The sequence below is a fragment of the Ascaphus truei genome, chromosome 5 (assembly GCF_040206685.1).
Source record: "Ascaphus truei isolate aAscTru1 chromosome 5, aAscTru1.hap1, whole genome shotgun sequence".
NCBI lineage: Eukaryota > Metazoa > Chordata > Amphibia > Anura > Ascaphidae > Ascaphus > Ascaphus truei.
In genome coordinates, this window is record NC_134487.1 from 22,704,087 (window position 1) to 22,720,091 (window position 16,005).

Genomic DNA, 16,005 nt, shown 5'->3' on the forward strand with positions numbered 1-16,005 from the left:
AGCCTATTGTGATATTAATAGCATATATGAACAAAAAACAAACAAAAGCGCAAGCTCCATAGCACGTAACTGAGTAAAAAATAAGGTACATTTATTTAAAAAATCAGCAACCCATAAGAATGTGCACTTACAGGATTTTAAACAGAACCATTCGTGGGAGAGAAATATCTATTGTGGTCATCTGCGGTGGTAGGGTGAGTCCCAGGTTTGCAGAGTGGATGTAAACAGCCCAGGTTCACCATGAATTGGCAGCAAGATATAAAGGCAGCCAATGCCTGCACGTCCTTTGCTCCCTCATACAATGATTGCTAACACTTGAAATTACCGCCAGCCGGAGCGCAGGGAAGCCAGGGACTCCAAATACACCAACACAAACGCGATGACGTCACAGCTCTACGCGTTTCGTCACACTGCGGCGACTTCGTCAGGAGATCTCCTGCGCTCCGGCTGGCGGTAATTTCAAGTATTAGCAATCATTGTATGAGGGAGCAAAGGACGTGCAGGCATTGGATGCCTTTATATCTTGCTGCCAATTCATGGTGAACCTGGGCTGTTTACATCCACTCAGCAAACCTGGGACTCACCTTACCACCGCAGATGACCACAATAGAGATTTCTCTCCCACGAATGGTTCTGTTTAAAATCCTGTAAGTGCACATTCTTATGGGTTGCTGATTTTTTAAATAAAAGTACCTTATTTTTTACTCAGTTACGTGCTATGGAGCTTGCGCTTTTGTTTGTTTTTTGTTCATAGATTCCAAAAGTGGTTGGCTATACCACTCCCCTTAAAGCTGCAAAGACGCTCCCTGGATCTTCTATTGGGACTATATTTCTCTCTGGATTTTTTGTTTGAGTGGAATATTCATTTTGGATTTTCCTTTTTTTTCACTATCACGTTATGGTTTGTAGATATTATTAGGTTAAATTGGGGTAATTTTAATTTATTTTAATATTTTAAATATGTTATTATAATGTATCATTTATTAGGGTTATTTCACATCCTCTTTTTGTGTTGTCTTAAAAGCATGTATATATATATATATATATATATATATATATATATATATATATATATATATATATATATATATATATATATAATATAGTGAATGAAGGAGTTTAATTTATCCAACAATAAAATTTATGACAAATTCAAAAATATCACTTTTCTGCTATTAGTATTTAGTGTTAATAAATCCCACGGGAAGAGTTGGATTCTCCAAGGAGTCACTAATGTTGGAATAAAGTGCAATAAAGTGGTTGCGAAACAAAACTCTTCTGTAGATATAAAAGCCAATGGTCACTTTTGCTGTTGGGGAAAAAAAATGAAAGAAAGAAATTACTTTTTTTGATCTTTTAAGCTTGTGTTTAGCAGGGTCCAGGAAGAACTTCCATGCTGAACCTTTCAAAGGCAGAGGGATGGATCCCCTATAGACATATTTCATTGGGTGTGCATTAAGTATATATTATTGTTATTTTTATGCATATACATATTGTGCATGTGAAAAGCAGACTGTGAATCCTTAAAACAAAAAGAAATACCGGTGCCTAATGAGTCCAAATAGTGGAATCCTGGATATCCAGTAGAGAGAGCTCAAATCCCAAGATGATCAACAGTCTCTTAGTCTTTAGATGATCAGATAGGACTTCGTTCATAGGAAGTGGGACATGAAATGAAAAAAGAGATATTTAGTGCAACACAGCTTAAACAAATTACACAGACATAGATTGGCAAACTAGTTGACAATGGTGACAAGACAGACAGACACACAAAGACAGATAAACACAAAGCAAAGCTAATGATAAAAATTAGTTTAATATAACTAAGTAAGTGAAAATGTGGAACAAAATCTGGAACGCCGCTCCGGTTGGTTAAAACCTGAATAACACTCACAGGACGGCAGATGGTTAATGGCAGTGAACTAGTGTGGACTGTTCTCCACGTGTAGAGGGTCCACAGAGTGCCCTGGAAGCTGTGCGATCCTTCTGTATCTCCTGGTTGGCAAGAACCGGAAATGGCGTCTCCGTCGTGCGCCGGAACCGGTAGTGACGTCACCGGATGTGGCGTCAAGGCCTGGCAAATCTCCAACGAAGCCAAAGGAAACGGCGATCCGTGCCTCAATGTCCCTCTATCACTAAGCCACAGCACTCAGCACTTGTACTGCTTATCCAAAAAGGTGTCCAAACCCTTCCTCAGGGGTCGTGTGTTAAAGACACACGAAACGCGTAGGGCCATTTTATTGAGTTTTGACACCTTTTTGGATAAGCAGTACAAGTGCTGAGTGCTGTGGCTTAGTGATAGAGGGACATTGAGGCACGGATCGCTGTTTCCTTTGGCTTCGTTGGAGATTTGCCAGGCCTTGACGCCACATCCGGTGACGTCACTACCGGTTCCGGCGCACGACGGAGACGCCATTTCCGGTTCTTGCCAACCAGGAGATACAGAAGGATCGCACTCTGATACAGAAGGATCCAGGGCACTCTGCGGACCCTCTACACGTGGAGAACAGTCCACACCAGTTCACTGCCATTAACCATCTGCCGTCCTGCGAGTGTTATTCAGGTTTTAACCAACCGGAGCAGCGTTCCAGATTTTGTTCCACATTTTCACTTACTTAGTTATATTAAACTAATTTTTATCATTAGCTTTGCTTTGTGTTTATCTGTCTTTGTGTGTCTGTCTGTCTTGTCACCATTGTCAACCAGTTTGCCAATCTATGTCTGTGTAATTTGTTTAAGCTGTGTTGCACTAAATATCTCTTTTTTCATTTCATGTCCCACTTCCTATGAACGAAGTCCTATCTGATCATCTAAAGACTAAGAGACTGTTGATCATCTTGGGACTTGAGCTATCTCTACTGGATATCCAGGATTCCACTATTTGGACTCATTAGGCGCCGGTATTTCTTTTTGTTTTATGCTGTTTATTCTGATTGTACCATCAGTTTACCATCAGGCTGCCTTTCTACCACTAGGGCTCACCCTCAAGCAGGGTATATTGTCTAATTCCCATTAGCGCTACTATACATCACCTTTCTTTTTCTTTTCAGACAGTGAATCCCTGCGCTTCTCCCTTTGGGATAGCAATAAATGGGGATTTCACATAACATTAGTTTGCATTCAGCGTAGGGACCTGCTATAGAGACTTACCTTGACGTGGTTAGCAGGCTTGGCATTATTTGATCAAAGGATGTAAACCAAAAGTCGCCTTTATCATAGAGATTTTTACACCATATATATATATATTTATTGCTATCCCAAAGGGAGAAGCGCCGGGATTCAATGCTTGTTTTTCACATTTGTATGGCCAATCCCTTCGCCAGCTGCATGCTCCTTACATGGAGAAGCGCGGCGATTATATATTTGTTTTACGTATTGTACATGAGATTAAATGTTTCAAGGGATCAAATGAAACACAAATATAATACAGAGAGAGTAAACTTTGGGTCACTGAAGCATTTTGTTAATATTTTGCAATGCTTCTTCTGTCACTGAATGCGGTTAGCAGTCTGGAGGGGCATTCGTAGAGTTTCTGACCCCGTTGGACTTCCTCAAAGCTCTCCATTTTCTCCCATATTAAAACATAATGTTTGTTTACAAAGCATTTTTTTTTAATGTAGTGATTGAGCAATTATTTGACATATCAAAGTATAGTTTATAACTTTGCTGCAATGTTGACATAAGCTGAAATTCTATTTGTGTACGTCCATAAACTTTCCACATTGCATAACTTTTGTGGTGGAAATACAAGACTCAGAAATCTCCATTTATGCCAGAACTGGGGGAGATGAATCCCAGTGGCTATAACCTGTAATCAGTAAATGGCCATCCTCAGGGGTTCAGTAGTCATTACTTATAATCCTTGTTTATCTTTAGTATTTCTCTGATTGTAGCTGGTTGGTTTTAGCTAGAGGGATGCCTCGAATCTCCTCTCTCCCATCAAACAATGGCAAGCACGCTGTCTATGGGTCACACTCAACTCCTCTCTCACATTCGCCCCTCACATTCAAAAAATTTCTAAAACCTGTTGCTTTTTCCTCCGCAATATTGCAAAGATATGCCCTTTCCTCTGTTGTTCGACTGCTAAAACTCTGACTCAGGCCCTCATTCTCTCCCGTCTTGATTACTGTAACCTCCTGCTGTCCAACCTTCCTGCCTCTCACCTGACTCCCCTACAATCTATCCTAAACGCTGCTGCCAGAATCACTCTACTCTTTCCTAGCTCTGTCTCAGCATCACCCCTCATGAAATTCCTCTCCTGGCTTCTGATCAAATCCCGCATCTCACACTCCATTCTTCTCCTCACGTTTAAAGCTTTACACTCTTCTGCCCCTCCTTACATCTCAGCCCTCATTTCTCGTTATGCACCATCCAGACTCTTGCGTTCTTCTCAAGGATGTCTTCTTTCTACCCCCTTTGTATCTAAAGCCCTCTCCCGCCTTAAACCCTTTTCACTGACTGACCCACACCTCTGGAATGCCCTTCCCCTGAGTACCCGACTAGCACCCTCTCTATCCACCTTTAAGACCCACCTTAAGACACACTTGCTTAAAGAAGCATATGAATAGCTCTGTGGATATTCTGAACACATGATACATAAAGCTTGGCCCCATGCAGATGCACTTACCACAACTCCCTCCTACTGTCTCTGTACGTTCTCCCTACCTACCAATTAGACTGTAAGCTCCTCGGGGCAGGGACTCCTCTTCCTTAATGTTACTTTTATGTCTAAAGCACTTATTCCCATGCGCTGTTATTTATTTGATTACCACATGTATTACTACTGTGAAGCGCTATGTACATTAATGGCGCTATATAAATAAAGACATACAATACAATCCTCAAAAGTAAATTATGCCCCAGATGATGGGGTTCTCATAAAAGTTGTGCATTTGGTAATAAGTCTGCTAAACAAATGTTTGAAAGATTTAACTAAGAGACTTACAGTATGATTGAACAGTGATCCTGCAGCTGGAAGATATGAACTAGTTTCCCTGTGAGGACACTTCTGCTTCAGTGATTTCAGTATTTGTGCTCCTGCACTGTCCGATTTGTTTTGCTAGTTCAGAGGAAGGCAGGAAGCTGCATACAGTGTCCAGTGAACACAGAACTGGGCTTCACTTACTGGTATCTACGACTACAGGTAGGGTTGCCAGGTGGCTTCTCCAAAAATACTGGACTCAATGGTGAAAGGTGCATCAGGTCACTATATCCAGGGAGGAAAATACTGGACACATACATGTCCAGTATTACAGTACAGGCAGTCCTCGGTTATCCGACACAATGCGTTACTCAAAATGGTGTTGGATAGTGAAACGTTGTAAAGCGAAACACGTTTTCCCATAGGAACACTGTTTAGATTAAAGGTTCCGTTCCTGAAGGTATTCTTAATGCTAAAATACACAAAATATTTTACGCAGACAATAAGATATGCAGCACACACATAAATTATATAGTGCATATACTGTATTATATATATAACATAACGTAATATATAATATAAAAAAAAGGTGTGTGCTGTGCACGCGCATAGTAAGTGAAACTTCTTTGACTTTTGTCACAGAAATTGTATTTGTGTTGGTGATGTTTTAATTAAAAATCAAAATACAATTTCATTGACAAAACGCAAATAAATTTGACTTAGAATGCGCGTGCTCAGCACACATCCCCTGTATTAGCTATTTGCACTAAGTGTGAATTCCTCATATGTGCGTGTGACTGACTGAGAGTGTGCGTGACTGAGAGTGTGCGTGACTGAGAGTGTGCGTGACTGAGAGTGTGCGTGACTGAGAGTGTGCGTGACTGAGAGTGTGCGTGACTGAGAGTGTGCGTGACTGAGAGTGTGCGTGACACGCTGAGAGTGTGCGCGTGACACGCTGAGAGTGTGCGCGTGACACGCTGAGAGTGTGCGCGTGACACGCTGAGAGTGTGCGCGTGACACGCTGAGAGTGTGCGCGTGACACGCTGAGAGTGTGCGCGTGACACGCTGAGAGTGTGCGCGTGACACGCTGAGAGTGTGCGCGTGACACGCTGAGAGTTTGCGCGTGACACGCTGAGAGTGTGCGCGTGACACGCTGAGAGCTGAGAGTGCGTGACGCTGAGAGTGTGCGCGCGCGTGACGCTGAGAGTGTGCGCGCGCGTGACGCAGAGAGTGTGCGCGCGCGTGCCGCAGAGAGTGCGCGCGCGTGACGCAGAGAGTGTGCGCGCGCGTGACGCTGAGAGTGTGCGCGCGCGTGACGCAGAGAGTGTGCGCGCGCGTGACGCAGAGAGTGTGCGCGCGCGTGACGCTGAGAGTGTGCGCGCGCGTGACGCTGAGAGTGTGCGCGCTCGTGTGTGTGACAGTGTGTGTCTGAGTGCTCGTGTGTGTGACAGTGTGTGTCTGAGTGCTCGTGTGTGACAGTGTGTGTCTGAGTGCTCGTGTGTGTGACAGTGTGTGTCTGAGTGCTCGTGTGTGTGACAGTGTGTGTCTGAGTGCTCGTGTGTGTGACAGTGTGTGTCTGAGTGCTCGTGTGTGTGACAGTGTGTGTCTGAGTGCTCGTGTGTGTGACAGTGTGTGTCTGAGTGCTCGTGTGTGTGACAGTGTGTGTCTGAGTGCTCGTGTGTGTGACAGTGTGTGTACCTTCCGCATGAAGCTCCTCTCCTAGGCGGCCGTGACCAGCAGGCGGCCGGACGACTAGTCTGCACATCCCTCCGGAGCAGCCTCCTGAAGGGAGTCCACGGCTGCAGGGACCACAGGAGCCCCTCGGGCTCTACCCCACAGAAGCTGCCGCCCTGCAGGGATGGGGAGAGGCTCAGCTCCAGCTCCCCGCCCCGGTACCAGCACAGGGAGGTGAAAGTCTCCCCGCCCTCACCAGTCACCTCCTGCCCGGAGCTCACAAGCAGCGGCCAGGGGAGGCCTGCAGGGACACGGGCATGCACCGGGAGGAGAGGAGAGGCCGCAGGAGATCAGGGCCTGGAGCAGTGTGGGCTGCAGTGTCCCTATGAGAGCCGTGGCGTCACCATGACTACCGCATGCGCGGCATGTCAGCGGGCGCGGGGAACAGCGCATGCGCGGCATGGCAGTGCACGTTTGGGGGGAATGGCAGCTGGGACCGGCGGCCGTTAGGAGCGGCACAGCAGCCGGCCGTGTGAGGAGAGCGGCGCCCTTTAGTCAGCGGGACACAGGGAAGCGGAGGTAGGGAAGAGGGAGGAGAGAGGCTGAGCAGCGGCTCCTCCTATCTCAGCCGGAGTACTTGCGGGGCTTCCGCCATCTTATTACACCCGCAGCACCGGAAGCTCTGCGGCAGCCATCTTGCTATACTCATGGCAGTGGCCGTTAGGAGCGGCGCCGGCGGCTATCGCCGCCGCCGCCGCATGTCACAGCAGGTGTGTGGGCAGCATGTCACAGCGGGTGTGTGTGGGGGAGCAGCGGCTGTTAGGAGCGGCGCCGGCGGCTATCGCCGCCGCCGCCGCCGCATGTCACAGTAGATGCGGGGGGGGGGAGGGGGGAGCCGTGACGTCACTTCCGTTTCACATTTGTCCCCCATCTCTCCCGTTTTACCCCATCAGAATAGGTGCCACTAAAGAAGTTTCACTTCAAAAATATAGTATAATATATATATTATATACACATAAACAGCTTTGCAAAGCGTCGTAAGAGCGTTGGATAAGCCGTTTTGGCGTTGTAAAAATGAACATAGGTATGCATTGCATAGCGTTGGATAAGCCACCCGTTGTAAAGCGAAGCGTTGTAAAATGAGGACTGCCTGTACCTCTAATTTTTTTTGGACAGAGTGTCCAAATACAGGACAGTCCGGTTCAATACCGGAAACCTGGCAACCCTGACTACAGGTATAAGCTGTTCCTTGTCATGCATTGCAAGCCTAGTTGGGAAAGCAGTAATCCCGCCATGAGAAATCTAATCCTTTATATTTGAAATCATTTTTTACCCTTTTCCCATATGTTGCTGACTCCACATAAGGGTTAAGAACAGGGAAGCTGATTTCTTATCACTAATGATTACACAGAGGAAGATCATCAAATGCTTATTTGTCAGTTCTGCTGCCAGAACATACTGCAGTGTGAAACGAACGTGTGAAATAAAAGTACTCGCCCTAAATGTCACCATGGCGCTCATTATTTATTACGGAGTCTTTTGTTTCTAAACTCCAAACTGCTTCTACTTCCATCACCTTGGTGACACCTAATGGCGCATCAAAAATGAAATGAAATCTGCATCTCTTGTTATATAAAGTATGGGGTGAACTTGCAGGCACTTCCGATGAATGTTGGTGGGAACCACACACAATTCATGCAGACAAATACATTTTAATCACTTTACCGTGACACTTTGATAATCACATCAGGAGTAATAATTGCTGTCAAGATAATGTGCTAACTATATTTGTGAAGCGTTAGAAGTCTTCAAAATGCTTTATTCATTCTTCAGTTTATTTAACATATGCTAAAAATGGAACGTGACATTTGGTCGGGGCAGTTTCGCCGTGGCCAACTGATCGCCGGCGTTCGGTTGCAGCCGATCCACCGATGGAACCTCCGTCGCCGGCCGCTTCTACAATACGGTAAGTTGTAGGGGTTTTAGCAGTTAGGGTAGGGGGTTATCTTTAGTGGATTTAGAGGTTAGGTTAGGGGGGTTAACTTTAGGGGGTTTAGTTATTAGGGTAGGGGTTTAACTTTAGGGGGTTTAGTTATTAGGGTAGGTGTTTAACTCTAGAGTTTTTAGTGGTTAGGATAGGGGTTAACTTTAGGGGTTTTATCGGTTAGGGTAGGGGGTTAACTGTAGCGAGTTTAGTGGTTAGGGTAGGGGTTAACTTTAGGGTTTTTAGTGGTTAAGGGGTTAACTTTAGGGGTTTTAGTGGTTAGGGTAGGGTTAACTTTAGGGGTTTTAGCAGTTAGGGTAGGGGTAAACTACGGGTTTTAGGGGTAAGGATAGGGTGGTTAACTTTAGGGGTTTTAGTGGTTAGGGTAGGAGTTTAATTTGAGGGGTTTTAGTGGGGAGGGGGTTAACTGTATGGGTTTTAGCAGTTAGGGTAGGGGGTTAACTTTAGGGGGTTAGGGTAAGGGGTTAAGGTTTTTAAGGTAAGGGTTAGTGTTAGTATTAGGGTTTAACATTAGGTATTTTTTAGGGTAAGGGTTAAGGTTAGGGCACTTATCTTAGTGGCAAAGCGGCCGGTGGCTCCGTGTCCCGATGGTGAGGTGAGTTACGACCAAGTGCCCGTGCTCATTTGGTAGCGGCGAAATGGCTGTGACCAAATGTCCTAGACTGTGCTAAACGGCCATTTAAAATGTCTGTGCAAATTGTAATAATTTAAGATGCAAATTTTACTCTCCTCACTTTTTCAAACGGTGCATTTCCGCCTAGGTTTTAGTTTTTTTGCATTGAGAAACAGAGAGGACCCCGCTAATCTCAGCTCGGAGACCCATTATCTCCCGAGGTGCCATCATAGGCCATACTGGCAGCAGCCCCGGCTGGGAACGCAATCTTGTGTTTTAAATGTCCTGTGGGACCAGTGGCGGAATTAAAATGTTGCCACCCGTAGGGACTTACCCCGGGTCGCCTCCTCCTGAAGCATTGCGGTCTCAAAAGATGCGGCAACGTCACGTGCAGCCACGTTTCCATGACAGCGAGACGCCATGTGACGTTGCGTCATTTGCCACTGCGGTGCGGCAGGAGGAGGAGGGCGGTGCGAAGGAGAAGGAAAGAGACCTTTACAGATGCTCATGCTCTCTCCCGGGCAATCATTGGGGAAGAGAGTGGGGCCTCTGTATGCCGCCCCAAAATGATGCCGCTCTAGGCTCTGGCATGTCGGACCGAATGCAAAATGCTCCAGTGCGCGTGACCCTTACAATGTCATCCGTCACGGTTTCCTATTGTCACATGGGACCTTGAAACATATAGGAGATACCAGCATCAGCTACAGAGGTAAGTATCCTGGGAAGCGTAGGGTGTCCAGAGCTGAAATTAACGCCGTCCTGCTTCCCTCCTAAGAGAGAGAGATTTTATTTACATTTTTTTTTTATTAAAGGAAATTCTCCTTTAGTTGTATTGATCAAGTTGACCCAAATGTTTCCATCGAATGCTTGGAAAAGTGGTCTTAACATTAAAATGTTGCATATTTTATTGTCCCACTGAGCTTTTAAATATCATTTCTTAAAATGTATATTTTACAGTCTGCTTCACCAGACATTCATTTCAATCTATTTGTGTTATTTTGCTATTGACTTAAGAGGTTGAGTAGGAAAGATCCCATTGAGATCTGAGATCTGACTCCAAAAGACTGTTCATGGTCCCAAGGGTCAGCAAAGTATCCGGACGCTCCTCCCATTACCATTCACCCCAAAACTGGAACAACCTACCGGAGACTCTCACAGCCATCACCAGTCTAAGTTCTTTCAAAACTAAAGGTGTCTCACATTTTGATCTAGTCTGTAACTGTTACATACACCTATAATATAGATTATCTCGAACTGTGCATGCAATGTCTTGTATATAATGTATACCCTGTTCACTTAATGTAACTATGTATTTGTAACCATGTATTATTTGTCATCTTTAACTCTGTGCCCAGGACATACTTGAAACGAGAGGTAACTCTCAGTGTATTACTTCCTGGTAAAACATTTTATAAATACATAAATAATAAATAAATTGGTTATTTACAGAACCCTTGACCTGTTGAAGCAAACTATATGTCCCTGGGAATAAGAGGCAGTCGGTAACTAACCTTAATGAGTATAAAGACTTTGTAAACAATTTGAAAGCATTTTTCCTAAGACTCCCTCCTTGCACCCAGGTCTCTCTTCTTTATGCCATGGGACGTGTTTTACATAATACACGTACAGTAAGGCTATGAACTTGCTTTCCAGTGTTGGAGAAACGTTTAGTGGCTTTCAAGTCAATGGGACGCATATCTTCTCCATGGAAGTGGATTTAAAGCATAAAAATAGGGGGGCTAAAATATAGAAATGGGGAAATATCGTGAAGGCATCCACCTTACCATTATTGTTTATTTGTAAAGTGCCAACATATTCTGCAGTGCGGTACAATAGGAGTTTGATTATTACATAAACAGAGTTACTTACAAATACAAATAAGGACACACATGCGCAAACACATACAAAGAGGTAATGAGGGCCCGTAAGAGCTTACAATCTAGGGGGAATGAGGGACAATGTTGAAACAAAAGGTGACGTGGCTGCTTATTGTGGGACGGAGTGTGCCTCAGGATGGAGAATGGTCCTGCCGCAGAGCTGGTCCCATTAAGGTTTGAGGATGGGGATGTTAAAGGGTGGTAGATAGCGCGGAGAATGGTCAAGTCGCACAGTTGGTCCCACTGTGGTTGGAGGGCGGGGAGGGGTGAGTGGGATGTTGGAGGTACGCCAGATTTGCTTCCTTGAAAATCTTTAGGAAGTTCTTAAATATAACAGTAAAAAAAAAACCATACCAATTCAAGTTTTGTTTCTCTATACCAGTGGTCTCCAAACTTTTCAGTACGAGGGACACATCGTATATTCGACACGTTTTCGCGGGCCAAAGAAAAAAATATCTTTTTATCATTTTTATATATCTATATATTTTATAAATGAATGAATAAGTTTTATTTGGATCTATTTGGGGTAATCCGCATGATGTGATTCAGAACAAAAGAGAAATGTGACAATCACAAAGAAATGATGCCGTGCTTACACTGGGAAATGATATATAATGAGCAAAAATATATATACTTCAAGTTGCTGCGGACCGGTTAAAATTTTGTGGGGGGCCTGATGTTGCCTGCAGGCTTAAGTTTGGAGTCCCCTGCTCTATACAATTGCTAAAAAAAAAAATGTGTTTTCAGCACCTTTATGTAAAAGTTCATCACATCGGCTATTCCTGTGTTGCAAACTGCTTTTTCGTATATTGAATGTAATTTTTACTATGCATAGTCAATAGTAGTTTTTCGGTACTACTGGTACATCAACTGGAGCCGTGGAGACTTGCCTTACCAAGCACGATCTTGCACACTTTCTTACCCTCCTTGTTACATACTGATACACTGCTTACACCTGCCATACCTGGGGTATTGTAACCATCTTGGGACTGGGATTCCCTACTGTTGATATTTCGTGGTATCTTGACACTATTTTATATGTGTCCGTATGCTTGTAATTGTGTATTAAAGTGTCACGTAAATGACTATCTGCATTAGAACTGTTGTAAATGGTGTAAATGTATCGTACAAATATATAGTAGCAAGCATTGCTTAACTGCAAAAAGGTTTTGCATAGTCGGTAGTTAACTTTTTAGAACGGGTGATCTTATATGTCCCTGTATTAAACTGTATATAGAGACTTATATTTTCTGTGCAAATGTTGGGATATACTAGACGAAGATAACAGTATTAAAATAGTATAAATTCCATAACGTATTTAGAAGGAGCATTGCATGAATGAAAGGAAACTGATAGATGTGCAGGGATTAACACCTTCATTGCTAGAAGGGACACATTGCAGCTCAATTAGGAGAGGCGTTTAACTGATTCCTGGTGCTCTTCTGTATGGCTGGTATCATCATTTGCACAATTTCCCTGCCTTTTAAATTCCACGTATCCATGCACCGGGGGTGTCCCACTCCGGTCCTCAAGGGCCACCAACGGGTCAGGTTTTTCAGGATATCCCTGCTTCAGCCGAAGACTGCACCACCTGTGCTAAGGCAGGGAGATCCGGGAAAAAACCTGACCTGTTGGTGGCCCTTGAGGACTGGAGTTGCCCACCCCTGGCATGCAATAAATAAAGTGTCTGGTGCCTTACCAAACCAAAAGCATGTTACCCAGGCTACAACACGGTGTAAATCTCCTTGTTTTCTGTGTCTTTTAAAAAAAAAGAGTACAAGGGAGGGATGATTTGGTGATAACACCATATAATGGTGCAGGGGTTAACTGTAGCTGCAGCACAGACTGAGCTCCGCCTCCCCTTTCAGCACCTGGTACTCTACAGACAGTTGCCTCAGCAGTAGATTTCAGAAGGGATTGGAGGAAAACAAGAGGGGGAGAGAATGTGACAACTGCCGGCTCTGGCTGCTGCCTTGGGGAGGCCTCCCGCACCTGTCCCTGCCTGTCTCTTGGCCAGCACTGTATTTGTTGAATCAGACAAGCAGAGAAACATTCTTATTTCCCAGACCACAGCGGCGTGCAGCAGCAGCAGCAGCAGCAGCAAGAACATGACTTCTTCGTTCAAGCTGGATTTCCTCCCCGATATGATGGTCGATAGCCGCTTGCTAGTTTCCGATCGAATGTAAGTACACATCCGAGATCCAGAACCCCCCCCCCCCCCCAGCTCTGTCACATCAGTGCTATATTGTTCATGTGTGTATGCGAACGGCTGAGCATCAACACAAAACATACGAGCTCTAGTTCCTGAGTTTTTGGGGGGGGGGGGTAGGGCTTTAGGGGTTGTTTCTGTTCTTTGTGTTATCTCGAGTGTAGCCGGCATAAGTAAAGCATGTGAAATCACTTTGAATTTCTTAACGAAGCGTTGCTAATTGTCAAAAGGAATCTCGTGTTCTGGTATAGCTAACGATTTGCCAGCCGAGCTCGGGAGTGTCGGATTATACTTTCTGTTTTCCTGCTGAAAAATGATCGTGCTATGACCAGTGCCCTGAATTTCAACACATTTCTTTCTTGGGTTTCAGTCTCGGTGGTTTTAATGCTTGTGTATTTTAATAATGCAATTCAAATAGCAGGGGGATAGCGTGATTTTTTTCCCCCACCGTTTTAAAACACAGCAATGGATACAAAGGTTAGAATAGCACATGGTAATAAAAACATGACATTTTTTAACAACTGTTACCATTTAATAACTATATGACGCTATCAATCAATTGTAGTTTCTTTTGTATCTATGGGGACACGTTAGCATGTGGCTATACTAAGTATGATATTAAGCAGTATTTTCCGGGCTATGATGAGCTAAAGGGGATTTGTGTTGGAAGGTGTCCACGGAAATGTAATTTATATCTACCAGAAGAAATATCTGTCACATTGCTTAGTTTTCTGCCACAGCAAGAAAATTCCTTAGGATTCCCTGTGTAAAATACAAATTTGGAGCCAAGAAAAATAAATAAGTCTTCAACAAACCCGCCGGTGCAGATAGTACATCTGTTAAGTTTTATTGAAGCATTTATAGAGGTCATTGTACATTATTTTACCGCAGTTATTTAAAAAGAAATATACAAATAGGAAACCGTTTGTAGGGTTAAAGCGTAACTATAAATAAACGCATGTTCTAATAACTGCCAGCCATGATTCATCTTTATGCCTTTGTGCATAGCCTAAGAAGGACCATTCAGAGTTTTATGATCAATTTTACTGGCAGCAAACTTTCCCCAACGGTGCTTGCTGCTTTCCTAAGCACATCAGAAAAAGAGGCTTTCAGTGGAGCGATTCAATATGAGTCTATTGTTTTAAGCTGCTGAGCTGTAGGGGGTGGGGAGCCTTTCATGTGTCAGCCAACTCAACTCATACAATCCTTGTTGTCAATAATCTTTCTGGAGAATGCTAAACTGCTTGTTTTAAATGATGAGCTCACAGTCCGAGCTGAGACGGTCAAAGGCGCCTCTGTTAAAATATGGCATTTTCTATGTACTGTAAACTTGTTCTTTCCCACCCCAATGTTATATGCATCTTCAGTCTCAACATAGTCCAGTGGTTCATCTGTGCATGCGTTCCCATAAGTACTGTGTGCTAGGCAGCAGTATATTTAGGAAGTGTTGCTGAAAGGCTGACCAGTAGTTCTTGCCTATGTTGAATTACATACAGGGAAGGGTTGTTGTAGATACTCCAGGAGTATGGGGTAAAATCTATAGATGTTCCCCCGGGCTAAATATCAGCTCAGGTTTTCTTGTTGAGGTTTCCTTCTGCAGTAACATTTCATTATGCAGTCTAACTAGGACAAAATCATAAGTGAATAATAAAATGGTATGTACGATTTACAGTGAACAACTATATCCCTCTTTTTCCCAGGGCTATATTCAACAAAATGAGATGTTGTTTTAATTTTCTTTTCAAAATCTGACTTAAGTTCCTCAGAAACGCTGCGGATCCGATGTTGTGGTCACAGATGTATTTTCTGCAAATGTAATATCTCCAAAGATTATATGAATTTGACAGATAACTATTTGGTCCACCTATAACTTCCCCCCTCATCCCCCCGCCCTTTAAAAGCAAAGTCTCGTCGTGACCTGAGGCTACTATCCTGATTATCAGAATTCCTATCAATAACTCTGCATAACAAGTGTTATAGCAAGAACTCTAGAAAAAATAATCAATAATCCTATGCACACACGTGAAATGATTAACGAATACACTTATTAAGCTTGTTAGTTGCTGATAATTGTCTACGTTGCCTGTATGAGCAGGACCTTCTTTTTGTGTGTGTAATACCTATGCACTGGTTTTGTTTCTTTGAGACAGTGAGGCCATGTTTTCCAGACCTTTCTAAGTATCCGTCTTTGTGCCGGATAGGGGGGTCTCCACGCTCCTTTCCATCCTAAAACATTATTTATCCTACTGTACTTGGATACGATGACCATGTGATCTGATTGCCTCTGTGAGCCTCACTGCAGCACCGTTCCTCTAAACTCAATTTCATTACAGAGCTGGCAGCGAGAAATTCTGGAACAATACCGGCTACAATCTCCTTATAAATAAAATAACAGTCAAAGGATTGTATAATTACTGGTAGTCCTGTTTAACACAGTTTAAAGCTTGAGAGTGCAGCTAACGTTCGTATTTGCAAATCTCTTTCTACCCAGGGGTTTTTTGTTTTTTTAAATGTTCTCTATCACTCCATTCACTTTATTTGCACCACAAATAAGCGTAATCAAGCTGATGGCCTTTATTTTACGCTCTTTCACCTTGTGGGGATGTTAAAAATGTATCCTCCAATTTTATCTCCTGCAATCCTCAGGTATTATGTTAAACCAAATTTAGGTTTTGAAAGCTCATATATTAAAATGCTTAATATACT

General features: G+C 43.7%; 1 protein-coding gene across 29 annotated transcripts in view; it reads left to right on the plus strand.

Annotated features, from left to right (window-relative positions):
* CELF2 (CUGBP Elav-like family member 2) overlaps positions 1–16,005 on the plus strand; it is a 392,945-nt gene that overhangs the window by 37,105 nt on the left and 339,835 nt on the right. The window contains exon 1 of one of the 29 annotated variants that reach the window (XM_075599451.1): positions 12,883–13,272. The exons of 24 other annotated variants lie outside the window; for them this stretch is intronic. In XM_075599451.1, coding sequence (XP_075455566.1) covers positions 13,199–13,272 — 74 coding nt within the window. In that variant the 5' untranslated portion in view covers positions 12,883–13,198. Of the gene's footprint in view, positions 1–12,882; positions 13,273–16,005 lie in introns of those variants that run through there. 4 more of the 29 variants (XM_075599444.1, XM_075599469.1, XM_075599467.1 and 1 more) reach the window with 4 other exon arrangements.